The sequence below is a fragment of the Dendronephthya gigantea genome, unplaced genomic scaffold, assembly GCF_004324835.1.
Source record: "Dendronephthya gigantea isolate DGI-Jeju-01 unplaced genomic scaffold, DenGig_1.0 000002F, whole genome shotgun sequence".
NCBI classification, from domain to species: domain Eukaryota; kingdom Metazoa; phylum Cnidaria; class Anthozoa; order Malacalcyonacea; family Nephtheidae; genus Dendronephthya; species Dendronephthya gigantea.
The window spans coordinates 537,592-564,298 of record NW_021163012.1 but is presented as its reverse complement, the minus strand read 5'-3'; the positions used below and the strand labels follow the sequence as shown (position 1 = coordinate 564,298).

The following is a 26,707-nucleotide window of genomic DNA, read 5'->3' as shown; positions in this document are numbered from 1 at the left end:
ATACCGGGGGGTGTTCTTTCAATGTGGTGTGTCAAGCGTGTTTAACCACATGATTCCACATGACTTGCGGTAAAAAGCAAAGAGCAATTCATCGGCACAGTATTAGCCTTTTTATTTACTTGTGTGTCTGAAAAATGGTAGTTTTTGAAAGGCTCTTAACACTAGTTCTTAGGATTTTCTAACCACAATCTGATGCGGAAACATATCATCTTCGTGTCGAGGATATTGGAACTAATCCAGATATTTATCCATGTGTGAATCGTCGTTGAAGCACATATTCTGCATATCTAATAGACCGTGAACTCAATCGAAGCTAAAGGCTGCAAAACATAGGTGTCTTTATGTCCTAAAGTCGTGTTTACTCTTACTGGAAGTTGATTTAATCATTCTTCTCCGAGATGTGTTCGTTTTTATCGCGTTTCCTGAACAAAATCACACGAACAAAAGTCCAAGACGATGAAGACGAAGATGAAAGCAGATTAGACTTTCTAGACGAACCTGGGCGAATATCCGTGCTACGATCTATTGAGCTTTTGCTTGGCGCTTGTTTCAATTCTGCTATCTTCATTGTGATTGGGATTTCTGTGAAATGTATTGCGGGACCAGCTATGGTGCTGTCTGTCATACTGGGCGCTGTCTTCAGTTTCTTAAACAATCTGTCTCTGTGTGAACTGTGTTGTCGTTTTCCAACAAAGACAAGTTATTATGCGATCATATATGACAATGTTGGTGAACTGTGTGCCTTTGTTAATGCCTGGTTCAAAATTATGCAAGCGATTTTTATGGTTTCTATAGTGAGTGTAACTGTAGGGGAATATATATACTATCTGGCTCAGCCACCGCCCCATCTTTCATGGCTGCCTCCTCACAAGATGTGGGCAGAAATCGAATATGATACTTTGGTATTCACTGTTGTATTTCTGGTTGTGTTATCCTTGATTATCATGGTTGGATTACCGTATTGTACTGGCTACCTGACAGCATTATTCTGGATCAATTTAGCTTCATTTGCATTCATGTTTGTTCTCATTTTATCATATGCTGGTTCATTTCACTGGATTGTTCCAGAAAACTTCCAACCATTCAACATTACTGGCACTGTCCAAGGAATTGCCATCACCATGTTCTTCTTCACACACCTTGATAGAATTGTCCAGCGAACATCTCAGTACAAGATCACAGACTATGTTGTGCCCGTCTCAGTTGGTGTGTCGACATTGTGTGTCTTTGTTTACTACCTTTGTGCAACCATTTTTATTGCAAACTTGATCCCGATGGGAGAAATTGTCTTGGAGGCAACAATTCCCAAAGCTTTCGCAAGTGCAACATTTCATGAAGTCAAGTATATTTTAGCATCAATAGGATTTGTCATTTTCGTGATTACTATAATAGAAGCGTTCTTTGGTGCCCAAAATACACTAAATCTCCTAGTGGAAGATGGATTAATGCATCACTGGTTCTCAAATTCAAAGAAGAAAACCTCTTTTTTGTCTGTGGTATTAATTACGCTTCTCTCAATACCTTTGTTCATTTCTCTATCAGTCACAAGTCTTGTGCAAGGATTTTGTATTTCATCATTAATCATAACACTGATTATAAACTGTACAACTCTTGTGGTTCAGTATCTGCCTAGTGAAGGATCTCAAGAGGTAACGTCAGCTTTTCCAAATTGGGAATGTACGAAGGCTATGATCATCCGGTTTTTGTTGTGCTTTGGTTATATCACCCACAAGAAAGTGCTTTCAACACTTGGTGTCCAGATACATCCTGAGCCAACAAATCAGACAAGCAAACTCGTCAATTGGTGTGTTGTTATGTATGTTCCATCGTGTATTGGTCTTGCATTGGCTATGATATATGGCTTACCAGGTCTGGGGGAGAACAAATGGGTAGTGTTAGGAGCTATAATATTCCTAATTATTACAATATTTCTCAATCTCCGTATGATTCTCATCCAGCCACGAGGAGAATCCTTGAATTTCATTAAAAATGATATATTTGCCTCATTAATTCCACTGGTAAATATTGGCTTATCATGCATTCTTCTGGTGACATTGGATTGGCAAGCTTTCGTAGCTGTTGGTGCATGGCTTGTCTTGGGTAAGAAGTTATTATAACTTGTAATATGGGGGGTTAAATCTTTTCAGCCTAAACTGCTATTGAATTGTAAATTTAAACTTCTCTTTTCTAGGTCTGTTAGTTTATTTCCTGTTCAGCTTCACCCACAGCAACAAAGCTGTTTTCAACCGAATTCAAGAGCTGGATGATAGTTCTCCTGGACGTGTGAGATTTGATTCTCCACCTCAACTATCCACACGTTTAAGAAATATTCAACCTGAGAACACTGATTCACAGCAATATGTATTTTCTGACGATACAGAACTTTTGGATTTTCCTCAGAATAGATAATTTGCACATGTAGTTTTTCATAGTTTCTTGTAGTAAAAATAAAATAAATGAGGAATGGGTGAATGAAGCAAATATTTGCAGTATTTTTTATATTTTAGGCCAGGTGTGCCCTCAATATTTTTCAGTTCAAATATTCCATGCACTTTACAGATCAAGGCAATGCACTATTAATTTTAGTCAATTTGAATATGAACTCATCTTTTATGTATTTGTATGGAAATGTATTGCATGTCTGCTGCAGAGTAAAAAACGTTTGGTTTTTGTTTTCAGTATGAAATAAATGTATGATTTATGGGCAAACACTTGTTATTATAACAAAGATTCATTACTATTGTCCTTGTTTTCAAAATGCTGCTGTTTCCCATTTAGAGTTTCAGCCAACGCCCATAAATGCAGCACCTGTTAGGAGCATTTCCAATGAATAATTTATTAGTTTATTTGTTATATTAACTCACGCTCTCCCCATGCTTCCTTCATTGTGCTTATTTTAAAAAGTGAAGTGACGTGGAATTTTATACAAGCAACATGGCCGCCACCAAAGGCCCTGTGTTGCCTACACATTATCGATCATCTGTAGCCGTGCAGAGAAGCGGCCTGCGCGTACGTGAAAAATACGTGCTTCTTATAGTATGTGGGATATTTTGTTGCCTTATGTTTGGGGCTTTTTTCTTTGTGCCGGATCTTGGCCCAGTAAAATATTTGCAAGCTGGTAAACAGGCCTTGTCAAAGTTAGTGTATAATTCCCGCAAAGATAAAGTTCTTCCAATAAAACCACCTGCAAAAGGCGATGAAGATGATATCTTAGAAGGTATATCTTGTAAAGATCTGTGTTGATTTGACTCGTTTTTCCAAGATAATTATCGGAGTATATTGTTTAATCATGTATGATATATATTTTCGCATTGTTGTGACTAGCATTTCTTTACCTTTGCAGAAGACAACGAGGTAGAGATAGCTGATATTAAAACTAAACCAGTTAAGAATGATATGGATGAAAATGATGACAGCGAGTCAGATGAGGACCAAAAATTAAAAGAGAAAATTAAAAGGGAAAAAGAGAAATTGAGGAAAATGAGGGAAGAAGAAGAAGAGATGAAGAAACAGGAAGAGAAAGAAAGGTTACTGCAAATGAGACCAACGAAACATAAAGAAACAGCAGGAGGCGGGGAACCTGCAGATGAGCAGACAAAAGAAAGACGTAATACTGTGAGAAAGGTATGAAATTTCTTGAAAATATACTTCTCTCCTGGATTACCAAACATCACTTCACTTCATAGGATAACCATTTAATAAAATGCAATAACCTTTAGATGCATTAACAGTGCCTTGCTATTTCATACAAGTTTATAATTGCATAATCATACCTTTGAAACATTGCTAACTACTAAAAATCATTTGGTTAAATACATTAGATGATGGAAAAGGCATGGAATGGTTATGCTCAGTATTCCTGGGGGCAGAATGAACTCAAACCAATCAGTCAAATGGGTCACTCTGCCAGTATCTTTGGCACACATTCTATGGGAGCTACAATTGTTGATGCCCTGGACACTTTGTATATCATGGGTCTGGAAGAAGAATTTAAAAAAGCTCGAGACTGGGTTGCCACTAACTTGTCTTTTGATAAGGTAATTTGTTGAGTGTTTTGTGCAAAGACCACTTAAATTACTTTAAAGGGCTTCAATGCCATCTTTCAAGATATGAAATGCTGGTGTTTCTAAACTGACTTATTACCTATTTTTCAGTCCACAACAGTTTCAGTGTTTGAAATCTGTATTCGTTTTCTTGGAGGCTTATTAACTGGCTATGCTTTAACTGGAGATGAAGTGAGTGATTCTTTGTCTTGCTAGACAATTCATGTTTGTTCATATCTCAATGACCACATGGTATTTGCATGTGGTACTGAATGCTCACAGACCATATTAATCATTCATATCATGGTGTTAGGTTTTCAAAATAAAAGCTAAAGAAGTTGGTGATCGTTTATTACCAGCATTTAACACTCCCACTGGCATACCATATGGACTTGTTAATTTAGCCAGGTATAAGTTTTAGTTAATTTTGACAACTTAATTAGTACTATATATATATCTATCTATCTCTTTTTACCCTTGTTAATCTTTTTTCTTAGTGGTTCTGGACACAATTGGGGCTGGGCATCAGGTGGTTCATCGATTCTTGCAGAATTTGGAACACTTCATTTAGAGTTTGTCTATCTCTCACATATAACCAAAGATCCAGTTTATGCTGAAAAGGTAATAACCTTAATTATGCTGGACTGAATGGTGAACTGACCAAAAGAACAAAACCGAAACGTCATTCTGTTTTACAGGTGAAAAAGGTGCGAGATTTTGTAGACAAAATTGACAAACCTCAAGGACTTTATCCCAATTATTTAAACCCAAGGAATGGAGCGTGGGGACAAAGTAGGTTGGCTTAAAAGTTTATAGTAACTGTGGTATCTACAAGATTTGCACACATACATAATGCAAGAATTTAATGTCTATGTGTAGATCATGTTTCTCTGGGTGCTTTGGGTGATAGTTTTTATGAATATCTTATTAAATCATGGATACAAAGTGGAAAGACAGATAAACAAGCAAGAAAAATGTATGATGATACCATAGAGGTGCAGATTTAAAATCCTCAAGCTTTGCTTTGACCTTACTTGAGAATTGGTAATCAAATATCAGTTGAATTATAATGATTCATTATTATGCTTTGGTTTATTTAAGGCAGTGGAAAAGATCATGGTTCAAAAAAGCCAATCGGGTCTGACATATGTAGCTGAATATAGATATGGTGGTCTTGAACACAAAATGGGACATTTGGTAAGATTGTTAGAATGCAGCTAGGACAATGGCAACATATTGATCTGTTTATCCATTGATATACTTATTAAAATTCTCTACAATATCATCTGTCAGGCATGTTTCTCTGGAGGTATGCTTGCATTAGGTGCTGCAGGTTCAAGAAACAACAAGGAAGATCATTATGTTGACTTAGGAGCAAGAATAACTAATACTTGTCATGAATCATATAAACGAACAGGTAAATGACTAATATTTATTCAGTTGAGATTTATTCCAGTTATTATAACCTATCTTTTATCTTATAGCAACTGGAATAGGACCTGAGATGTTCTTTTTCCAAGGGCCACATGAGGCCAAAGGACTTAGGGGGAATGAACGATATTATATTTTACGTCCAGAAGTTGTGGAGTCCTATTTTGTTATGTGGAGAATAACGCACGATCAGAAATATCGTGAATGGGGTTGGGAAGCTGTACAGGTTGAAAGATATATAATACTCTATTTCATTTATCAGTTTCTTATCTATTCTTATGAACATTTCTTAATAATGGTGTGAAGCACAATAATTTGATTGAGTTTTCATATCTTGCCAGGCAATCAAGAAACACTGTGAAGTTGGAGTAGGATTCTCTGGGATCCGTGATGTGGACAGTGTTCCTGTACAGCACGATGATGTACAGCAAAGTTTTTTCCTGGCAGAGACCTTAAAATATTTATATCTTTTATTCTCAGATGATTCGCTTATACCTTTAGATCGTTGGGTATTTAACACTGAAGCACACCCCTTGCCAGTCATTGGTAAAACATAGTTATGTCTATTTCAATTTTTTTTCAAATCCAGCAACGAGTAGGGTTTTGATAAACATTAAGGGCAACAAGTCATTGAGAGAAGCACACAATTGCATTGTTTGCAAAATCTTGTACACACATCCTTGGGTATCTAATTGTCTTTTAATATTCATCATACATAAGGATATTCTTGCTCGCAATTTTTTTATACTTAAGATTTTGATCTTAGTTGAATCAGTTTCATGAAAATTAGTTTCTCCAACCATTATATAGTTCCCATTGTGCCTGATATTGTACACTGTTAAATAGGCAGGCCCTTATACAAACCAATTCAGGCTCTATATATATCATTCTGAAGTTGATATCTATGGAATGATCCACATGTTATTTAAAAAATGGGTTTAGCCATAGTTGATCAGTTATCATTCAGCATCAATATGTGAATATGAAAGAAGTTTAAATATTACAAATTTTCTAAAGTGAAATCTTGCAGTTGTGATTGTCTTTCAATCTCATCACTAACTTGATATAGAAAATGAATATTAATTGCTGGGTTATATGCCTACAAAAATGTCATTTAACTTAGTGAAACCACTTGCTTGATCTCTTAATGCTTGCTCCAAAATTCCTTTACTGGTAAAGACAACAATTTGTTCCTTAATAATTCCACATGATAATTTCCTTTTTTTGTCAACTCTCCAATACTTTTGACCTTCACTTGTCCAAACTTTATTTCATCCTTGTTTGGCTGGGTTTCAGATATTCTTGTGATGGTGTCTCCTTCAATTACCTTCATTAAAAGAAATATATTTCAGGATTTTCACATGTTCTGTATAAATTCATGATGTACAGCAGTAACGCTGAATGATCTTATGGATTTAGGTATAAACTTTGCTAGCTTTCTTCTGGTGTATTTGGTTTTCTATTACAAGGAGTTTCCTGAGGGAATATCTTTCCTCCAATCATATCTAGATGGTGCAGAGGAGAGAGCTTACTTGTTGACTTTTCTTTATGACTTTTTCTCCATTAAGGAAGATATTTCCAGCAAGAAGGGAATGGTCAACTTTCCTCAAAGAAGAAAAGTAGTTCTCTTAGACTGAGATGAAGCCTGAACAACACATCTTTACCTAAGGCTAAAATATTTTTCTTCATAGTATTGGAAGTGGATCACTTTGAGAACAAAAATGGATTAACAGCCATAGCTGTCGTTTTAAGTTAAATTGCTACTTTGCATGTCTGGTGAATGTCAGATGATTTCACTCATTGGTTGGAAAAATTCATGGAATTACCTTCTTGCTAAGCCCAGTCCTGAGGCCGCTACACGGTCAACTCGTAGTGATGTAACAACCAATTGGATTAATTTACCAGAACGATCAGAATTTTCACCATCTGATTCAGAATTGTTGGTGTATGATTTAATACATAGACCTGTCTTCGTGCTTGGAATATTTACTCGTTTAGTTCGTGTTTTCCACGATGAAATACAGTTTGCATTTGAACAAGATCGTAGCAAAAAGGTACGATAAAATCCTAATTTCTGTAAACAATTTTCCATTTTTACAACATATTTCAGGGGGGGGTGGGGGGGGTGTATTTATAAGATAATAAAGCACAATTTACAATTTGTTGCATCTCTGTAAAACATGAAAGTTTTCATTATTTTCACCATTTGGCAGAATATTCCGGCAACAATGTTCTTATTGATAAAAAGTATACGTCCAAGGCGTGTCTGGGAGTCTCTGTTACCTGTTTATACCACTTGTCGACAATGTGGAACCGGATACGCCTAATATGTATTCTATTAACATAATAAATTTGTATACTGCCATTGCCACGCATCGGTACACGTCAAAATAACGGCGTCTTAAAGAATTTTACGATTCTAAATTATAAGCAAATTGATTACAATGTGTTCTGTTTGTATCCGAAGTTAAAAAGCTATGGCGCAGATCTGCAAGTTTTGTCAAAACTGAACCATGCGGTCTTTAAGATGGCTTGGCAAGCGTGCTGGTATCCTCTATATATTTTCATTGGGCATTGCAGTTTATATTCTTTGCGTTTTTCTCTTTAAATTGAGGGCTATAAAAACATCAAAAGTTGTAAATAAGTACAATTTGCTACATTTTGTAAAATCAAATGTGCATCATGAGAAGATTAACATCGATGAGTCTCAAAAAAACTTGAACATTAGTGGCATGTTAAATGTCCACACTTGGGCACTTCCTTGTGAACTTAGTTTGCAAAAGTTTGTACAGAATCCATTGTTTCCAATATCCCCAATTGCCCAGGCATTTGTGGATAGTTTGGAATTGAAGTGGATGGAACAGAAAAGCAAAGACGTGAAGAAATTTGGACGAAGAATATTTGGTTACTTATCTGTGCCTAGAACTGGAAATTTCCAATTTTCCATGTCATCAAGTTATGATGTTCAGGTGTGGTTGAGCACGGATCATCTTTGGCAAAATGTTAAACTTCTTTGCAAAAGTGACAGTTATTTTACAGACCAAAATTTGGTTTCCAAGAATGGAAACTCCTCAGGAGGAAATTTCTCATCTGAAATTCACTTAAAACAAGCTAGAACTTACTTCATAGAGATTTTAATGATACATGCTCTGCCAGATACTTTTCACCTGAGGTGGAAAGTACCACATTCTGAAATCTTTGAAGAAATTTCCAACAAATTTTTAAACCCTTATATGGGAGAATCTCTTGGATTCAAGGAACTTATAAAGGCATTTCCTTTGACTTCATCTACACAAAGTTACATAAACAGCCATCCAAAGCAATCAATTTTATCCAGCACAAAAGTATTTCATTCTGGTGTTAAATCACTTGAGTGGAATGATGTGAATTTAGCATTACCTATGTGTCCCTATAAGCCAGATTATACTGGGAAAAGAGTCTGGCAACAATACTATACTGTAGAGCATTATGTTAATCCATCGTATGTGTATCCTGAATTAAAACATGCAAAGATCAAAGATGGAAAGTGGGATCCATGGTTTCCTCTTCATCAAAAAGATGCGTTGGGTATTGTTGAAAAATATCTGAAGCATCTTGGAGATGCATATCCTGGGTGAGTTTTACATGATAATAACTTTCTGACTTATTTTGCCATGAACTGCATAGTTGAAATGATTAAATCCTTAATTTAAATTTTCTTGTAGAAAATATAAGTTAAAAGAAATGCTTAACATAGAGAAGAAGCCAGATTGGCATAAAACCAATCGGGAGTTTTACAAGGGAACATTAAAACATGGAGATAGATATTTCTTGGAATTATTATTGTGGGATAACACAAGTAAAAAAGAAGTTATCTTATCAGAGTATGTGTACGAACATAAGAAGAACAAGGTGCTGTGTTACCCTGAAGGGATGCATTGGAATAAAACCACACCTGTATATTTATTGATTTCTGCTCGAAAACAGACAGCATGGGTGTGGCATTTTATAAAGAATGTGGAACGACTTTACCAAAGCACTGGAGATGAAAACCTCCATGTAATTGTTTATGACTACAACAGTACAAATATTGATATTGAGGCTGCATTTCAACAGAGCTCATTCAAAAACTATAAGGTTTTGTTGAACCCAGATACGAAGTACTCCAGAACATATTCCTTGAACAGAGCAGCAGATGCAGTGACCGATCCAAATGCAATAGTTTTTACACTAGATCTTCATCTTGAAATTCCGTTATCATTTGCTAACAATGTCCGCAAGGTAATTTGCTGATATTTTATACGTATTTTTTATATGCTTGTTTGCTCATAGCCATGTCTTTTGGGTTCACATAATTTGACATATTGTATTCATTTCAGCATTGCATAAAAGGCAAAATGGTGTACACACCCATCATCACAAGGTTATCATGTGGTGCCTCGCCAAGGTACGTTCATGGATCTTGGGATCCCTGGGGTTATGGTATGTTTGGTGCATACAAGTCAGATTGGAGCCATTTTGATGGATTTGACGAGGTGAAATTTAAAACAAGGTGGGGTGGAGAAGACTGGGATCTTGTGGATCGAGCCTATGCTGTAGGATTGGAATTTGAAAGAATAAAAATTGCAGATTTTTATCATTATGATCATTCCAAAGTTGGATTATGGACATGATAATATTTGTGATTTTTAGTGTCTAATAATATATTTAGAATTTCTGAAATTATTTATTTAGCATTTCTGAAACAATTTACAATGTACATTTTTCACATTTGTTATATGCACTTGCTTCAAAAAAATTCATTGTTATAGGAATTTTATATACACACAAATTTGGAATGTTTTTGATATGTAACAAATTAACATTAGAACAGTTCAATTAGAACAAAGGAACATAGTAATATTTTATTCCTCCACCAACATCTTCATTCCTTCTGATTCAATTCCTGACAATATCTCAGAATAAAGTTCAGTCATCTATAAAGGAACAGAAAGTAAAACGCATTGTTCCATTCCCCTTACTCGCTTTTTTGCTATAAAACGACTTTCTATCTAAAGTAAGTCTTCCTATCAATATCAAACTAAACCATACCTTCGTTTCGTAAAAGTGTTTAAAATCCGTCAGTTGATTCAGTAATCTCATCCCCATACCACACCATTTCTCAGCTGCTTGGTATTTCCCATCTCTGTGGAGTATATCAATAAACTCCTCAACCTGTTATATCTATATACTTTCAGCCATCCAAAAGTAAACTGGAGTGCACTAACATACCCATACAGGTGAACTCCAGTGTTCCATGATTTTGTCATCAACCATTGAACCTCAATTTCTGGTATTGTGGACTAAAAAAGTCGTAGAATGTTTAAGATCTAAGATGAGAAATTGGAAATTTCTGTAGGAACTTTGCTAAAAAGACGAGAGGAAATAGAAGACACCGTGGAGTGTATTGATGTTTCTGAACATTGTAGAAAATGTACAGAATCAAGGCGTCAATTCTTTCTTTTGCTGAAGATAATTTCATGTATGAAATGACTGAAATGACGGGATTTTTGTGATTTGATATACCTTTTTGTCACTCTCAATGAGGTTAGCAACTTCCTGATAAAAACTCCACGCTTCTTCTTTGCTTTCAACATCACCACTGGCCCCATTTCGTAGACACAACTCAATCAGTTTCTGGTATGATTTACTAAAGAAAAACACAGGAAAGCGTTGAATCCTTGGTTTCCAAAAATTTTCGTCCTAGTACCTTAACTATTCTTGCTCGTATTTAATGTTAAGGAATAGGGACATGATCTCAATCACCAACCTACAACTGGGGTAGTCAGGAGAGTTGTTCTTGCAATGCGCGCGAATTGCCAATACCAACGCGTTCTTGGTGATTTGAATGTTTCTTGGTGTGTGTTGAAGTTCAGTTGAAAGAGCTGAAAAAAGGAGCTGTTTTAAAAAAAAGTCGTTTCCCAACGATGGGTGAATGAAGAGATATTGTATGTTTGATTTTGGGGGTAATCTTTTGTCGCTTCGATATTTTAGACCGGTTAACTTCAAGTTTTAAGAGGTGTAATATAATGCCAAGCACCTCCCACCTGCAATCGTTTCAAATGTTTTTCCATCAACATTTGGAAGTTTAGAAATCTTTTCCACTAGACACTCCACATCATCACAATCCAAGTTCGCTTTTGCGTCAAACTCGTAAACAAATAAAGCCAAAGGAACGTCATCTGTAATCTCTTGATCTAAGAGAAAAATTCAAGAAATCTAAGAAACACTTTCAACGGGAAATCGTATAAAGATGTACCGCAAATAAAAATGAATGAAAATGATTAGAAACTGAGCCGCAAACATCAAAGATTTTCGATGCAATGTATTCACGAGAAATGTAAAGAATTAGGAAAGCCATTGGAATTATAAGATAAAGAAGAGATTGATAAGAGTAATCCTTTAAAAAGATTGCTTAATTTAGTTATCTTTGCTAGATGAATGACAGTTTAAAGTAGATAGTCTCGTCGTCAAAGTAATCTACGCGTGGATATCTAAAATCTGTTCGTGAACTCTGAGGGTGTGGATCTCAAAAAAAAGATAAGTTTCACTGAACCTTGATTAAAGCTTTGTTTCAGCAGTTGTAGTACTTTCCGACAACTGTTTACGTGATCTAATACTTGCAAAAAGCACTTTTTCTGTTCGATGAGAAAAATTGGTTATAGTTTTTAGGTATCTCAATGGTAACTTCGTATTATGATGATCCTTATTCAATAATTCCCGACCTTTTCTTCAATATTTTTCTCTTCTTTGGCCATTTCCAAACAACAGCCAGCCGCCATGAAAAGAGATGATTTCTGTTTTAATAAACTTGTTTTGTCCTGTGGGCACAACTTGGCAAACTAAAGAGAACCAGAAAGTTGAATTATGAAGAGAAAGAAAACACGGAAAACGAAACGTCTTTACCTGGTCTGTGAGTAGAAACAGCTCACCCATCTCTTGGTTTAAACCTTTACTTTCCAACGCTAAATTCCAGGCTATGAATATAGAACAAGCGTATGGTCTCGTTTATGAAATAATTGCATGGTTGAGGTGAAGTTATACATAGAGATGCTGACCGATTTTCATGAACCAAATGCATTCTACAGAATGTTCTTTAAAAGATGATACGTTGGCTTGTGTTAGCTTGTCAAGAGCTGTCTTCAAGTAAAACAGTGTTGTATTGATATCACTCCTGAAACGAAATATATTCAAGTCTTTTTCTTCCATTTATTTGATTCTATGTTTACAGCTTGCGTATATAGGGTTACCTTTTCTCTTTTTCTGTGAGAAAGCTCATTTTCAAGCGAATAAGGCATCTAAGAAGAATACATGCAAATGATTTTCTGAATGCGTTGATGGAGACTATTCCTACCTACGTGAAATTTGAATGAAATTGAAGAGTTGTACCTTATCGCGGTGATAACTTGTTTGTTGTCAGGGGAATGTTTGATCACGCTTTCTAAGGCTGGAATTGCAACTTCGTGATTGTTGTCCTGAAAGATATTGAACGGCATGAAAGAGATTTATAGTCTGAAATATATATACACTATATGATTTCAAAAGGCTACAAGTGTAGTCTTTATACCACACGAGGAAATGAGCAAGTTACCTTGAGAGCCAATTGTGCAGCTAAGCAAATAATATCGTGAATAGTGAGGCCATCTGTGTTCTGTAGTTCTTCGCGGTTTTCATTCATTTTGTTCATAGCTTTGATAGCTGAAAGAAGAACGATGATGACTCCTGTACCGTCTGCTATCATGATAATTTGAATCAAAATATCAAACGAGAAAGAAGAGTCATGGATGGTAGATTTTCGCGAGAATTTAATCGTGCTCTACCTGTGCTGTTGTTTTTCTCGTAAAGAGCTATTTTGAAATCAAAATAGGAGTTCAATGGATTTCCATGCTCACTGTTTTCTGCTTCAGTAATGGATTGTCTTGCCTTGGAACATGAGACTTTAAGACTGATTACTGATGCAAATATCATTGTAAATATATCTGGCTTTTTCAGAAAATGAACCATACCTTTTCAAGATCATTTAGTTCAAGATGACAGAAACAGATATTCCGCTATGAAAAATAACGAGCCCCTGTTGTTAATTTACGAAAACTAATTCAAACTGATCGTATTTATGCACTGACTCTCATGGATAATAAAATGTGAAATTTCATCAAAGCATTCATACGTATAATTTGCCAGCGTTTGTACTCTGTCTCTCTCCGGGGGAAAGCAAAGTCTGAGAGTAATTGTACCATTCCAATGCCTCGCTGTGTCTGTTGTCCTGAATGAAAAGAATGCAGTATAGCTCATAATCCAGGTAAAACCAAGGTTAAGGACTGAAGTTCTGGAAGGCTTACCTCACATTTTGAGGCTGCTCTGTCCCAAATAATATTCTGAAATCTCTCCTTCATTTTTGGGTCTAGTGGACGACCAGTATTGTGTCCTAGGACAACCAAAGCATGAATATGTTATACTGATTCTTGAACAACGAAAACCTATATTATTTTTTATGATAGTTTGGTTATAAGGTAAACGATACCTTCAATGCATTGTTCCACAAGGTTTCTCGCTTCGGTTTCTTGATTGTGTTGAATTAAGAGTTCCTTAATTAAGACAAGTATTTACTCATTTAGTAGAGACTTTTTCTTACTTTTAGTGAAGAAAATCTTTGAAACTGAACAAGGAATATATAGTCAGACAAAGGTGCAAGAGGTCAAGAAATGCGATTGATGTTTAAAAATGTTTTATTTATGGATTTCCGCTAACCAGATGCTGTAGTTGGATCTTTGACAAGTCTGGAGTGTTTTGAAACGTATTGGCCAAAAATTTTAAGCCTTCAAATGCCAGTTGAGCTCTGCGAATGCAAAATGATAGCATTTCAAGTGGATTGTGTTAGAGAAGATTAGATCTGCTATTATGGAAAAACCTACCTCTTGTATTTTATAGCAAGTTCTACAATAGCGAGACCCATATCAACTGTTAGCTCTTGATGACGAAACGATTCTAGGAAAGCTTTTGTTGAAACAAAGAAGAATTTCTGAGAAGCTTTCCAACAAAAACAGCAGATCCCCTAAGTATTTGCTTCGTGTTAATTTCTAACCTGAGTGTAGCTCATTTGCTGGAGTTTCGCCAATGAGTAAGATTTTTGCTTTGAGATAGAGACCGGCAGGGTGAAGGTGCTCCTAGTAAGCGTAATTTAGGTTGCATTTTAGACCATTATTAAAGCATTTAAATCTCATTCGATTCTTGAAGAAATATACTTACGGTGTTCGCCAATCCTGTAGGGAAAGAAATGGAATCAGATATTGTGGAAAACTGATATCAGGCGACTGAGGTAGCGATGTGCCTATATCCATCTTTCACTTACCAACAGCATTCAATGCTGTGTTCCAGTGTTTTGAAGAATCCCATTCCAAATATGCATTTGCAAGTAGGCGCAACGTTGTTGCTTGTTTCTCTGAGCTAAGCGGAAACTCTCCTTTTCCAAGCTCATAACTTTCTCTAAGATGATAAACAACGGTGAATTATAATTTGGACAGGTCTCCGGAAACGTTTTACATCTTATTTATAATTTACCTCAACCATTCAACACATTCTTCATAATTCTGACTTTGAAATGTGTCAACTCCAAAGTTGTAGCAAAGCATAGCAAGAGAGTTACTCTATATGAAAAAAGGTGAATATTTTAGTCACAAATATTCACGATTAAGCAATATATTAATTCTAATGTCTCTACAAATATTTCCTCATGTTTTCTTGCATTTATGTATGATCTGGAGTCGCGTATTTAGATTTTATACCTCTCTTGGAATTCGTCCTAAGAATGTCTTGGCTTTACCAACGAATTGTTTCGCTTTCTCAGACTTGGATAGTGCCATTGCCTAAATTTGTACATAGAGAATATTAAAGACCAAATAGCAATCCAAACCGCTTGTAAATGAAATGAAAGAGGTTCTGGTATCGTAAATATGGAAAATGGTCATGCTTTCTCACCGCTTCTGCTTGGTAACAATGAGTCCTAAGAATGTGCTTTTCACATTCATCTACAATCGATCGTTTCTTTTGATAATTTTGGCTCTCGTTCAACATCTTACTCAAGTTCTGCCAACACTACAGAGCAATATGTTCATTGTGAATGAACTATGAATATTTAAAAACAGCGTATAGAAAGTTTGGTATAGCAACTCACTTCTTCTGCCATTTCAAGTGAAGTTTCAGCCATTGTAGGATTTTCACAATCTGTAAAAGAACAACTATCTTTAAAACCCACAGAATTTCTATCGGTATTAGAATTTCTGTACATCTACCGCATTTTATAAGAAAATACTTACCAAGCCATGCTCTGCCTGTCTTTGCAGCCATCTGAGAGATAAATGAATAGAGCGTAATTTGTCAAAAACATTGTATTGAGGTCATTGTATTGAAATCTGGTTTGAACTTACAACCATTTGTTTCTTATGACTTGTCTCCGTGCATTCCACCGTGTTGGCAATACACGCTAAATGACATGAGGCGTGTCTCACTGTACAAAAAATACATCCAAAATCATCAGAATCTTCCATCTTGGTAAGCAAATAAGTGTTGTTTTGACAAAAGGATTTCTAAACCTCTTACATTTTGCATTCCAAGTCAAATTGGCAGATCCTTCTGTTTTTATACCGACTGCCAGATTCCACAATGTGACAGCAGACGTGTGGATTTGTATCAAGGCAGAGCAGTGTTCATTTTTATTAAATGAAATTCTCTGAAGTTCTTCAACAACTGACCAAATACTGTCCAAATCTTCATCTGACTCAACCTTGCTCTGGCTCAAATTTTTCGTCAAAACTTAACAAATACATGAACCATAGTTTACGTAAAACATCTTCTACAATATTTACTTTTCTGCCATTTCTTAAATACAACAAGTACTTCAATAAACCAACCTTTTAGCCTTGATATTATTGTATTTAGATGAGGCACTTGGCTTTTGGTAACACATGAACTTATGTTTTGCATATTTGTTCAAGACGTTACCCGTGTGAAGTTGACCAGTCTGATCCACCCTGGAACAAATGAAATACTTGTGAACTCTTAAGATTAAAAAATAACTAACTACAATACATTTTTACTTACTTTTTATGTCACTTTTTGCAAACTTTTCTGTCAATCATTTGTTGTTGTAGTTTTGGCGGGAAAATACCTGCCTAATTATGTTAATTCATGCAGATGTAGGTGAAAAGATCATTTGTTTTTCATGATTTGAAATAGTCGAAATTTTTGGGGGTTTTTTTAACTGCATATCGTGCAAAACTGTTACAGAGGTGTAGGATAATCTTCTTAGAAGCTTCGCGTACGACTTTACGAGGTAATTCTAAAGAAACGATTGGTTTTAGCGTCTTTATTAGTTCTTCTTGATTCGAAACGAACGGCCATGTTTTTCTACCATTTGTTTTTGGTAATGCAGATGGATATATTGGATGCAGTAGCTCATTTATACGAACGAGATCAGCTTAATGATGACAGAGAACTTCAAATGCATCAAACGTTGCCAATGGGGTAAGTTGTTCTTCCAAAAACATTGAATTTTTGTAGTAAATAATTTCATCAAGTACCATACGAATATTCAGTCCCGTTGGCACTGAATAAATTATTAAAGATTTTAATTATAATGTTTATAATGTTGTTAATTATAATGTTTAATAATACGAGTTGTAATGATAAGTTGAAATTAGTTTCGTTTGTGTTTGGCATTTGTATACTGTTAGATAAATTAATTATGTTTGCTCTTGGTTAGGTACAGGGACAAAAATGATTTTTCTAAAGAAGAAGAATGTCTTCGTACTGGAGCTCACCAAAGCAGTTTTGACAGATATAGCTGTGAAAGAGATACCAGTCAAGCAACCAGCCAGCCTTGTGATGACTTTAATGATACCTCAGCAGATGTTACAGCTCTTGTTGAGACATTTGAGTAAGTGTGGCATAGGTCGAGGTATTTGCCTAGCCACACTCCATATGTATGTCTCGTGTGGTTCTGTAATCTCTGGTATTGAGAAAGAGATTATTCTACTCTGTAGATGGAGTTTTTCGCCAGAGAATCAATTCAGAAATTGAAAACTTTCGCGTCAATATAAATGACATCGTTGATGACCAGCAAATGAATTTTAGATCAATGTTTAACTTGCAACCAGACATCGGGCCTGCGCAAGAGGTATTTCAACAATTCTGAATGAAACCATAATTTTTGCTGTCTGTCTAGTTCATTGCCAATACTTCGACTGTATGTTTTTAGGTTCCTATGCATTTGTACTCGCCTAACACTGAAAACATCGCATCAGGTACCTAAATAATATTTTTCAGTCACTAAGATTGATTGATTGTAGTATAATAGTTACTATAATGAACACACTTGAGTATTTTTTCTATGTTAGATTATCAAGTAGTTGTGGATAATGGCAAACAAAACGAACAAATGTCTGTGTAAGCTATATAAAGTTATTTTTCGACTTTTGTGTATTTACGAGTCGTATAAGCTGAAGACACCTTTGCTTTTAAAAATTATAGAACTGAATCCCCGGCGTCCACATTCAATAGTTTTGCCGCTTCAGAGAGTGACCAAGGGTAAGTACTAACTTTTCATTACTTTCGTTTTGTCTTCGTAAACCTCAGTATTTACGAAGATTGATTTTGTTATTGAAAGCATATATCGGGTACCAGTAATTATAATAATTTGTGTTCAGCGTTAAGCTTTTAATGCAAAATATACACAAGGAAATGAAGTCGAAATTGATGATTGGGAAAGGCGAAATGTTGTCATATATTTGCTTAGGCGGCTAGAGTATTAACGCCCCCAACGAGGTCCCCTGGATCTTTGATAAGTGTGAGCTCTTTAATAATAGGAAACATATATTCGATAAGCAAGTTATAATGAATCGATGCGGTGAAAATCATTGTCATAGACAAAATGACAAATACTTCAGTTCCCACGCATTGCCTTAGGACCACCCAAATAAGGAGCATGGTTTTCATCATTCATCAATTGATGGTCATATTTCACATTTCAACATTTAATACAACCAAGCTTATAAAATTTAGCTAAATATAGTATATATAAATGTCATAAATGAGTGATTTAGTTTTAATAGTTTAATCATAAGGATAGATCACATAATCTAACAGGTTACTAATACTGTAAATATTTTAAGTTATTCTCTGTTATCAAATCATAAAAACAAATACTTTAAATTAGACAAATTTATCAGGGTCTTTCGCTGTTTGATTTATCAGGATTTTTGACTGCTTGATTGAGTACTTTTATATGAATTTGCAAAACACATCCTAATATAAATTGTGTCAGATCTCTTTTCTTGATCTTTTTTAATCCTAGACACATTTTCCCGACGTTTTAAGAAAGATTCTCCTTTAACACACCCTTTCCTGTGAATGTGCAATGTACGTGCGTATATCTCGCGCCAATCCCAAGTTTGCGGGTAGTCTATGTGACTAGGGAAGGGAGACTATTAAAGGACATCTGACGTCTTTCACTCTTTCTTTATATTATAACTTCATCTGATTTTCGTCATTGTGTGGGCACACAAGAAATTGGAAAAGGAAGAGAAAAAAAAAATACAATGAGATGTAATAGATTAGGTAAAACTTGCGGCGTCTCTCCTTATCATCAGAATGTGTTTGTCAGCTGATGTAGCAGCGAGCAAAGGGCCTGCAAATCACCACACTTCACGCGCTTGTTTCTTTAGTAAGCAATTTAAGACGTTCTTAACAATGTTTGACATTGGGCCATTGGCAAACACGGGTTAGTGAATTGACAAGAAACATTTCCCAGGGATTTAGCGATGAGACCTCCTATTGTCGCCAACAACTCTGCCAGAAAATTGAGAGAATTAGTTAAAGAGAGATTAGCATAAATTAGTTCATAACCGTCCACGTAATCGTTCATCGTTGAACGGATAAATTGATGCATCAACGCGCTTATATATTTTCCCATTCTTCAACGTTTTTGTAATTCTTCCAAAAGGGAAAGGTCAGGGAAGAAGGAAGTAAACACCGACCGGCCTACACTACTGTGACGATATCTGGTTATCCTGCCAATATTTTTTTTAATTACTTGTTAAAACAACACCTTTTGGACGTACAAAACACGCAATCCTTAGTACCTTATACGTTTAAAAGAGAACTTTTATCCTGTTTATATAAGAAAGAACTTTAGTAGAGCTATACACCCGCGCTTGCTTGCTATTAGACCATAAGAATAGAAATGTAATTGCTTGACCTAATCTGGGTTTCCTTTGTCCCATAAGACATTTGCATATCACGCTTATGATCGCACTTCAACTGGCTCCCTTTTCATGATATGAGCCGGGGATGTACGTAACATTTTTGAACAAAATTTAACGCGATATGATTATAAGTTCATTGGGGATTTATCATTGTCACTATGGCTAGCCAGAAACATGTTTTGACTCCCACGGATAACGAAGAATGCTGGCGACTAATCAACAAGACGGCTTCAAGGCGGAAACGCCAAGTGATGCCTTTAGGAACCGTATTTAATTCATAAACACCCACGCAATGAAACGCGCGCTAAGTACCTTGCACGTCCTGCGCAGTAGGTGCAAATATACACACCACGGTCATTCAAAGGGAAAAAAGGAATATTTGCGGCGTAACCATGGAAACGATAAGGTCAATATTTGTTTTAATCAACTTATTCCTGCGTTAACCGCAGCGTCAACTAGTTCCTGTGTCAGCATGTCGATTGTTAAATTGACGCAAGCAAACCATATACAATGAAATATTTAGGGTTAGTCGATAAATTATATCAAGTCATATTTAGATATATTAACATTTAAAGCATGTAAAATAGTTCATTGGTCTATTTGAGTTCTTAGTAAAATATTGTTTAGAAATTCAGAGCCAATAGCATTGCTATTTAGGTATTTAAATTGTGCAGTATTGTATTTTGACTAACACTGGACGAAGACTCTAGCCATAACATTCTAACTCGCTAGTAGAAGCGTAAGGAAATGAGCCAAAAAGAATTTTGATTCATTTATTTTGTTGTCACCTTAAATACACTCCATGCAACTATAGACTAATGTAGCTTATTTAAAATTTTAAGCCTTTAGTCCTAAATCGTTTATTTTGAAATTTATTTTGAGCATTATAACTTATAACGTATATAATAACATTTAATAACTGCTTAAAATAGACACAGAGATACTTCTCGACGTTTCGACGCAAAGTCAGTCTTGACGGATTAGACGGAAGCAGTTAGATCGAAACATCTAGCTGTTTAAAGCCCGTTTTTCACTAGGCGAATTTATTCGCGCGACGCGAAGCGATATCTGAAATCCAGTAATATGACTGATTTGCGAAAAAATTCGCTGCAAAAAAGTAGAATCGCTTCCTACTTTTTATCTGTTCGCGCGAATAAATTTGCCTCGTAGAGACCGGGCTTAAGACAATTGTTATACCACATTTGATGATTTTTGGTTGTATTAAAATGACAGTATGTTGTTTTTTTGAACGAACAAACCTCGTATTCAAATTGAAGGCTTTACAATCCAATGATGCAATCAAATTACTGTCACGTTTTTTGCCGGCATTTTCAAAGTTACCAAATAAGGAAACGGATATTATCGTATGCGCATGCGTGTGCGACTAATGCAGCCTTATTTGGAAGTCACATGTAAGAGCTCTTTGCAATCATGATAGAATGATAGAGCATATTTGCATGCATAGAGCGAGCTGATTGATTAAAGGGTCACGAAAATCTTTCATGGCCACAAAACAAACAAAATTGAAGTTGATTCTACACTAATCCTAGATCTAATATGACCAAATAATTGTACAGAATGTATTCCCTGTTTTATTTAAATACACAATGTGGTTTAAAACCAAATAATCTGGAGTTAGCAATCCAGTCTAGCATCGTGCGATAAGCACCAAAAGAACGCGTTTTTGTGTCAGATTACTCTTCCATTAACAGATAAGAGTCTTAATGAGACAACCACTCTTTATTCACCTATAAAGAATCAGAATTATTGGCAGGCTCGTCGATTTTCTGACTCAAGGATACACAAGAATAATTTTAAAAAAAAATTTCATACATCTTAACATTTTGCTGCATGTAAATTCTGCCTGGCGAGACGAGATAAGAGTATATTAAAAAAACGACTTATTTTAAAGTAATGCACACAAATCTCATCCATTTTTAAAGCCAAATTATTAAAGCTTTACATCAATAGTTTTTTGTCAAAAGCTAAATAATTAAATAAGCTCCGTAAGCTTTTTTTTTCAAATACAAGTTCATATGTGATGTTATGACGTATGATGTTTTACAGGTTATTATGAAAAACCTCAGTCAAGCGTTATGTGAATGTTTTGAACTGTTATATTTTTTTAAATATGTCAGAATATTCAATACCATTTTGCTTCGTAATACTTCTATATGAGCTTTAGTATAGGCAGTTACTGTATCATATGACACAAGGTTACTGTGCTTCAATTTCCTGCGGTTTCAAACCCTTTTACAAAAACCCGACTAACCCGACGAAAACCTCTGTGGAGGAGAGAGGTGTTATGTTATAACCCCTGGTTCCCTAATATTACCTTTAATATACGAGGTTACTATGTGATAATATAGCCCCTAGTTTTATCTTATTATTATACGATCGAAGTTACTATATAATGTTATAACCCCTGGTTCTTAATTGCGTCATGACGGAACACGCAAAGATGTTGTTACACACCACAATTTATGCATGATTGTTAGACGTGACTAGCGGCATGTTCAATGTTTCCTTTTCCAAAATTTTGTAAATATTGTCATTGACGCCTCTTGACTTTTCTATACTAACGAAAAAGCACACAAGTTCTCTGACGTAAGAATATATTAAAGTTTGCGTAAAATCCTGTTTACTTTTTAGAAAAAAAAATGTAGATTTGAGGAGAAATAGTTTTACGTGCTACTCTTAATTATGTGCATACTAATAATCATAATTATTTTCGATTCGTGACCATTCTGTACAATACGGCAATATTTCCATGCGTCACAATCTGTACCTGCGGTTTATCCAAGTATTCAAAATATACTAAGAATGATATATATTTAAAAAACCCGGGTCGTGCGTGCCAAATCTCTGTCCACTTTTACTACCATTTGGAAGGAAAATATAATACTACATTCTAGTTGGTTAGTCTTCGATTTTAGCAGAGTAATACGGGGGAACAATAACGCAAACCCGCATGTTCTAGTGATGAATCATTCAATCTCCACGGTGCTTTATCATGAAAGTCGGAAGCACGCCAACTTTGAGCCAATGACACCCTGATATTGTGCGAGATTTGTTTCTTAATTCTTGCCTCTGCATGTGTCAGGAAATACGCATGCGGAATATTGAATATCGTAAAGCTGGCACGCAGGGATCTCCGTTTGTGCATGTGCGGCCCCTTGATTTATTTTTTAAGATGTTTTGGAAGGAGTTGAGCTGGCGAGCCAGCCAGGACAAAGAGAATACTGCTGCAGCATAATGACTTTCAAGCTGAAAGAACAGCCATGTTCGGCTCAAACTTGCTGAAAAGTTCAAATAAGAACATGCCATTTCAACAGCAAAGGAAGGCTTTTCCTGACTTTATAAGCATTACTGATACTCAGATTGCTCAACCTAAATAAAAAAGTCCTCATGCAGCTTAGAATCATTGTTGAAATCATATTACTGAAGTAGCTATATTCCTACAAAGGGTATCCATAAAGTTGCAAAACAAGGTCTAATTTGGCCTATAAATGGGAAATACCTCCAATTAAGTGCTTATAGGGTGGATTCATTCATGCTTGTACCAGCCCAGGAACTAACACATCGACATTAAATGAATAACAGCCTGGGTAAATCAACACTTTTGAAATGAAATGTCAATATTTCTTGGCACAGCGTGTTTCAGAGGGGGATGTGATTCGACATGCATCCAGTGTGCTGAAACTGTGCAAGGGATTAAGCAGCAGTATTTGTTCAGGTCGAAAAAAACCTGGAAGTAAATAATTACAATAAAAACATTTTTCTTTCAACCAACTGAATGTCAGCTATGGGTGAAAACAGATCTAGCTACTGAATAAAAATATATACCACTGTTATATTTTATTACAACCATGCAGTATGACACAAGCATATAGTCGTTTGATTGCTTAGCATATAAAACTCTTTGAAAGAATCTATATATGCATGGCTGCTGGAGCATATAATCAATATATTTGGGGGTAGATTTGAGCTAACACAGGAATACGCTGTCCGGATTTTAAACGACAACCTCTTCCTGAATCATTTTCTCAGAATCTCGCTCAAGACGTGTCCCATTCATTGACTGGTTAGACCAGACGTATGACCAGACCTGGTAATGTTTTTCTGTCAAAATATCATATTTTCATTTGAACTTCTGCAGGTCATGTCGGTCAAGGTCTATCGGCACTGGGCTATATTTGGATACCCTAAACCAGACACACCATTCAAACGCTACACCGTTGGAAATACAGAACGTGTTACACACTATATTTAAACTTTTTCCTTTATTTTAGGTATTCCAGTTTTCCTCCAAATCATGTTAAAAGTCAGCGAGATATAGAAAACACCTTGGTTGATAAATATCTGCTGAGGTTGATGACGGCAATACTCTTGATTGGCAATACATTACGCCGAGAGGAATATAGAGTTTTTTGACTAGTAATATGATCATATTTTATTGATGTTTTGGTGCCCTCAGCAACGAAAGAGGAAATCCAAAACGTTCATCTTCATGCTGTGGAAGAATCTCACAATCTGTTACCATGCGGTAATCTTGCGGAATTACCAAGAATCCATCTTTAATGAACGATGCCAACACTGAGAATCCGTAGTTACAAAGAAAAAGATGCTATGCAACAAAGGATGCAGATTTAATGTGTAATACATCACAGATAATTATTTCCGATTTTTTTTTTTCGGGACCTCGAACGATTTCTTTATATACTCCCAAGCCGCCGTTTTATATAATGCATATCTATGATTTGCATGGGGTACGCTTCATTTCATCGCTATTATTTTTTACACGGGGCATTATTTTCCAGGTTTCGTGTTTCCTAATCTAGTGTAAAACCCCCTGATGTTTAAGGCAATAATATCATTGCGGAATTACATGCCAAGGATATTTGACGAGTTTTAACTTAGGTTCGCAGCAATTTTCGTACGACATCTTCTTAAAGATGGTGCATTCCCGACATTATACTTATATAGTCATCCTCTTAGTATTTTACTCTAGACATCTTCGTTTTTTTCACCGTCTCATCGAATGTCGCTTTTTTCTGCAGTATTCTGAGTATTTTACAATATCAAGTGGTCATATATCAAATATAGTAGAGGACCTCCTACTAAGAGTCTAGAAGTTGTCATAAGCGACTTGAAGTTAGTATCTTCAACTAGAAATCACACACCAAACCTAGTTTAACATTTTGTGATGGTAGTCGATCAGTCTTCATCCTAACTCTATATTTATATTTGATCTTGTTTTATTCCATGATGATTGATGGTGTTAAAAAAAGGTTCGGCATTTCAGACATCGCTTTTCCGACGGCCGCTGGTAGTTTACTATTATTTATTTAAGTTTTCATTCGCCCTTGGGAAAAGTCTTCACCGCGGCGCTGTTATCTGAAGCAGGGAAAGAATTTTGCTAGAAAAAATCTAAAGGCAGTGTGTCTGCCATGATGAAGTACTTAACACCTAATATAAAGACACACGAGATCTGGACATAAGATTTTCCTGTTAGAACTTCTCATACCGCATCATCTCTTCCAGGTTGTTGTAAAAATGAGTTCGCTTTAAACACGAATATTTGCTCGCGAGCCTAACGGCGCCATTACGGGTAACGTTGGTAAAATATTCCGTGTCGTGATGCCATTTTAATATTCTTAATCAATTTCGATGGACGCATATCTTAATGAGACGATATATGAGACGCCGTGAGATGAACACCGTTTGATTTGGTGACAATTATCAGCACTCGTTAATCAATCGCTGAAAAAATTAGATCTAAAATTGAGCATTGGCTGAGATTATAAGTTTATATATAGTAAGAATTACTTGCTTGGCGGCTGCCACACTAGACTATCCACAAAGGCATCGAGTGCCTTCGAATATTTAGCTCTGCACTCAAAAACGAAGAGGCTCTTGAAACACTAAATCTTTCTTTGTGATCAAATGCGCGCCACGACAGTTGGAGTATCAATGCATACTGCACTTTCATTGCTGTTTCAATCATTCACATGCATGTCCATTTGCAGAAAAACTTATTTCATGTCGATCTATTGTTTAACATCACAGTGGTATATAATACTTTCGACTATTTTAAGAGAGAATAGTTCAAAAGGTGTCTCCCTCAAATTTAACCCTGTTTCATTACCAAAACCCGCCGACATCTAGCGGATATTGAGTAATATAAGAATGGGTATCTATCGTATTTTACTAAGTGCCGAAATGCGATTTTTCATCTTCTTTTTGGCCCTATAAAACGAAGTTTACCTTTTTCGGTAAAATTCCAGCCCATTGTAGTTTATATATCCTATTTTATCTATTCATCAATGCTATCTCGAAATGTGTCTTATTTTATTAACGTCATACTGGTTTCTATGGTAACAGTATAGCACCATGGGGCATTGGAACACAAGGAATAAATTGATTTCGCAGCACGAAACAGGCAATGTAATTGGGAGATCTTGCCGTAGATTATTTTCACAACAGGTTCACGTTTTTTCTTTCAAATGACGACTCTAAATAGCTTGCAGGACAATGTACGAAATCAAAGCGCTGCTTTTTATGCTAATTTTTTGCAATTAAAAGCACGACTCCAATGATTTTAGACATTAAAGCATTAATCGACATCAAGACGGGTTCTTCTTTCGTCCTATGCATTTAAAGAGCGAATTTTTTAAATAGTATGAAATGCTGATGAGTTATCCGGTTTCATTTCAAATGTTTTTACTCAAGCTTTGAAAACAAAACATCCATTCAATCGATTTAACAATGAACACGATTTGGTTTGTACTAACGTAAATCACTTTTTGCGAACAATTCGCGCGCTCTCATGCCGGCTCGCGCGAAAACTTGCAGCTGTTCGGCTTATTTACATTTGATATCCGAAAATCAGCAGGTTTCATTATGAAACGTAAGAAGAAATTCCAGGTCGATTTTAGATAATTATAATGAAATCTT

At 35.7% G+C, this 26,707-nt stretch overlaps 7 protein-coding genes across 8 annotated transcripts; 4 read left to right on the top strand and 3 right to left on the bottom strand.

Annotated features, from left to right (window-relative positions):
- Positions 1-43: 43 nt before the first annotated feature.
- On the top strand, positions 44-2,647 carry LOC114537866 (cationic amino acid transporter 2-like). The gene is made up of 2 exons (XM_028558979.1): positions 44-2,100; positions 2,192-2,647. The coding sequence occupies exons 1-2, from the start codon at positions 399-401 to the stop codon at positions 2,407-2,409; spliced, it is 1,920 nt and encodes a 639-aa protein (XP_028414780.1). The 5' UTR covers positions 44-398; the 3' UTR covers positions 2,410-2,647.
- Positions 2,648-2,924: 277 nt separating this feature from the next.
- On the top strand, positions 2,925-6,461 carry LOC114535692 (mannosyl-oligosaccharide 1,2-alpha-mannosidase IA-like). The gene is made up of 12 exons (XM_028556994.1): positions 2,925-3,217; positions 3,344-3,624; positions 3,822-4,037; positions 4,155-4,235; positions 4,357-4,451; positions 4,541-4,664; positions 4,742-4,835; positions 4,923-5,038; positions 5,145-5,240; positions 5,337-5,460; positions 5,528-5,700; positions 5,816-6,461. The coding sequence occupies exons 1-12, from the start codon at positions 2,935-2,937 to the stop codon at positions 6,029-6,031; spliced, it is 1,899 nt and encodes a 632-aa protein (XP_028412795.1). The 5' UTR covers positions 2,925-2,934; the 3' UTR covers positions 6,032-6,461.
- Positions 6,462-6,481: 20 nt separating this feature from the next.
- On the bottom strand, positions 6,482-7,583 carry LOC114535751. Its single transcript, XM_028557062.1, has 3 exons — positions 7,301-7,583; positions 7,007-7,079; positions 6,482-6,801 (listed from the first exon to the last, which is right to left on the bottom strand). Exons 1-3 carry the CDS (start codon positions 7,564-7,566, stop codon positions 6,619-6,621), a joined length of 522 nt encoding a protein of 173 aa, XP_028412863.1. The 5' UTR covers positions 7,567-7,583; the 3' UTR covers positions 6,482-6,618.
- Positions 7,584-7,692: 109 nt separating this feature from the next.
- Positions 7,693-10,318, top strand: LOC114535683 (N-acetyl-beta-glucosaminyl-glycoprotein 4-beta-N-acetylgalactosaminyltransferase 1-like). Its single transcript, XM_028556984.1, has 3 exons — positions 7,693-9,087; positions 9,179-9,734; positions 9,833-10,318. Exons 1-3 carry the CDS (start codon positions 7,988-7,990, stop codon positions 10,124-10,126), a joined length of 1,950 nt encoding a protein of 649 aa, XP_028412785.1. The 5' UTR covers positions 7,693-7,987; the 3' UTR covers positions 10,127-10,318.
- Positions 10,242-12,669, bottom strand: LOC114535719 (testis-expressed protein 11-like). Of its 2 annotated transcripts, XM_028557033.1 has the most exons (10): positions 12,551-12,669; positions 12,399-12,469; positions 12,218-12,334; positions 12,049-12,130; positions 11,540-11,689; positions 11,263-11,377; positions 11,019-11,142; positions 10,725-10,795; positions 10,545-10,638; positions 10,242-10,429 (listed from the first exon to the last, which is right to left on the bottom strand). In XM_028557033.1, exons 1-10 carry the CDS (start codon positions 12,558-12,560, stop codon positions 10,358-10,360), a joined length of 906 nt encoding a protein of 301 aa, XP_028412834.1. In that variant the 5' UTR covers positions 12,561-12,669; the 3' UTR covers positions 10,242-10,357. The 2 variants fall into 2 exon arrangements, with proteins under 2 accessions (XP_028412834.1, XP_028412827.1); XM_028557026.1 differs by having other exon boundaries at positions 10,357-10,638.
- Positions 12,670-12,750: 81 nt separating this feature from the next.
- Positions 12,751-14,151, bottom strand: LOC114535742 (testis-expressed protein 11-like). Its single transcript, XM_028557051.1, has 7 exons — positions 14,014-14,151; positions 13,832-13,917; positions 13,660-13,755; positions 13,499-13,543; positions 13,313-13,415; positions 13,084-13,190; positions 12,751-12,967 (listed from the first exon to the last, which is right to left on the bottom strand). The coding sequence occupies exons 2-7, from the start codon at positions 13,883-13,885 to the stop codon at positions 12,791-12,793; spliced, it is 582 nt and encodes a 193-aa protein (XP_028412852.1). The 5' UTR covers positions 13,886-13,917; positions 14,014-14,151; the 3' UTR covers positions 12,751-12,790.
- Positions 14,152-16,266: 2,115 nt separating this feature from the next.
- LOC114535732 lies at positions 16,267-24,626 on the top strand. The gene is made up of 7 exons (XM_028557044.1): positions 16,267-17,012; positions 17,251-17,424; positions 17,531-17,664; positions 17,746-17,791; positions 17,885-17,933; positions 18,018-18,074; positions 24,043-24,626. The coding sequence occupies exons 1-7, from the start codon at positions 16,970-16,972 to the stop codon at positions 24,182-24,184; spliced, it is 645 nt and encodes a 214-aa protein (XP_028412845.1). The 5' UTR covers positions 16,267-16,969; the 3' UTR covers positions 24,185-24,626.
- Positions 24,627-26,707: the final 2,081 nt, after the last annotated feature.

What these genes read in the sequence shown, in the direction of transcription:
- LOC114535692 (XM_028556994.1), top strand. Translation starts at nt 2,935, where the DNA reads ATGGCCGCCACCAAAGGCCCTGTGTTGCCTACACATTATCGATCATCT. An exon ending in TGAAGATGATATCTTAGAAG is followed by an intron (nt 3,218 to 3,343) that starts GTATATCTTGTA and finishes TTACCTTTGCAG; the next exon opens with AAGACAACGAGGTAGAGATA. An exon ending in GACGTAATACTGTGAGAAAG is followed by an intron (nt 3,625 to 3,821) that starts GTATGAAATTTC and finishes TAAATACATTAG; the next exon opens with ATGATGGAAAAGGCATGGAA.
- LOC114535742 (XM_028557051.1), bottom strand. Translation starts at nt 13,885, where the DNA reads ATGAAGGAGAGATTTCAGAATATTATTTGGGACAGAGCAGCCTCAAAA. An exon ending in AACTAAATGATCTTGAAAAG is followed by an intron (nt 13,416 to 13,498) that starts GTATGGTTCATT and finishes TCATGTTCCAAG; the next exon opens with GCAAGACAATCCATTACTGA. An exon ending in CGAGAAAAACAACAGCACAG is followed by an intron (nt 13,191 to 13,312) that starts GTAGAGCACGAT and finishes TTCTTCTTTCAG; the next exon opens with CTATCAAAGCTATGAACAAA.
- LOC114535732 (XM_028557044.1), top strand. Translation starts at nt 16,970, where the DNA reads ATGATGACAGAGAACTTCAAATGCATCAAACGTTGCCAATGGG. An exon ending in CATCAAACGTTGCCAATGGG is followed by an intron (nt 17,013 to 17,250) that starts GTAAGTTGTTCT and finishes GCTCTTGGTTAG; the next exon opens with GTACAGGGACAAAAATGATT. An exon ending in GCTCTTGTTGAGACATTTGA is followed by an intron (nt 17,425 to 17,530) that starts GTAAGTGTGGCA and finishes TCTACTCTGTAG; the next exon opens with ATGGAGTTTTTCGCCAGAGA.
- LOC114537866 (XM_028558979.1), top strand. Translation starts at nt 399, where the DNA reads ATGTGTTCGTTTTTATCGCGTTTCCTGAACAAAATCACACGAACAAAA. An exon ending in TGGTGCATGGCTTGTCTTGG is followed by an intron (nt 2,101 to 2,191) that starts GTAAGAAGTTAT and finishes TCTCTTTTCTAG; the next exon opens with GTCTGTTAGTTTATTTCCTG.
- LOC114535683 (XM_028556984.1), top strand. Translation starts at nt 7,988, where the DNA reads ATGCGGTCTTTAAGATGGCTTGGCAAGCGTGCTGGTATCCTCTATATA. An exon ending in CTTGGAGATGCATATCCTGG is followed by an intron (nt 9,088 to 9,178) that starts GTGAGTTTTACA and finishes ATTTTCTTGTAG; the next exon opens with AAAATATAAGTTAAAAGAAA. An exon ending in TTGCTAACAATGTCCGCAAG is followed by an intron (nt 9,735 to 9,832) that starts GTAATTTGCTGA and finishes TATTCATTTCAG; the next exon opens with CATTGCATAAAAGGCAAAAT.
- LOC114535719 (XM_028557026.1), bottom strand. An exon ending in AACATTTGAAACGATTGCAG is followed by an intron (nt 11,378 to 11,539) that starts GTGGGAGGTGCT and finishes TCCTTTTTTCAG; the next exon opens with CTCTTTCAACTGAACTTCAA. An exon ending in CCTGACTACCCCAGTTGTAG is followed by an intron (nt 11,143 to 11,262) that starts GTTGGTGATTGA and finishes GTTTTTCTTTAG; the next exon opens with TAAATCATACCAGAAACTGA.
- LOC114535751 (XM_028557062.1), bottom strand. Translation starts at nt 7,566, where the DNA reads ATGGAAAATTGTTTACAGAAATTAGGATTTTATCGTACCTTTTTGCTA. An exon ending in GGACTGGGCTTAGCAAGAAG is followed by an intron (nt 7,080 to 7,300) that starts GTAATTCCATGA and finishes TTCTTCTTTGAG; the next exon opens with GAAAGTTGACCATTCCCTTC. An exon ending in TCATAAAGAAAAGTCAACAA is followed by an intron (nt 6,802 to 7,006) that starts GTAAGCTCTCTC and finishes CTTTTAATGAAG; the next exon opens with GTAATTGAAGGAGACACCAT.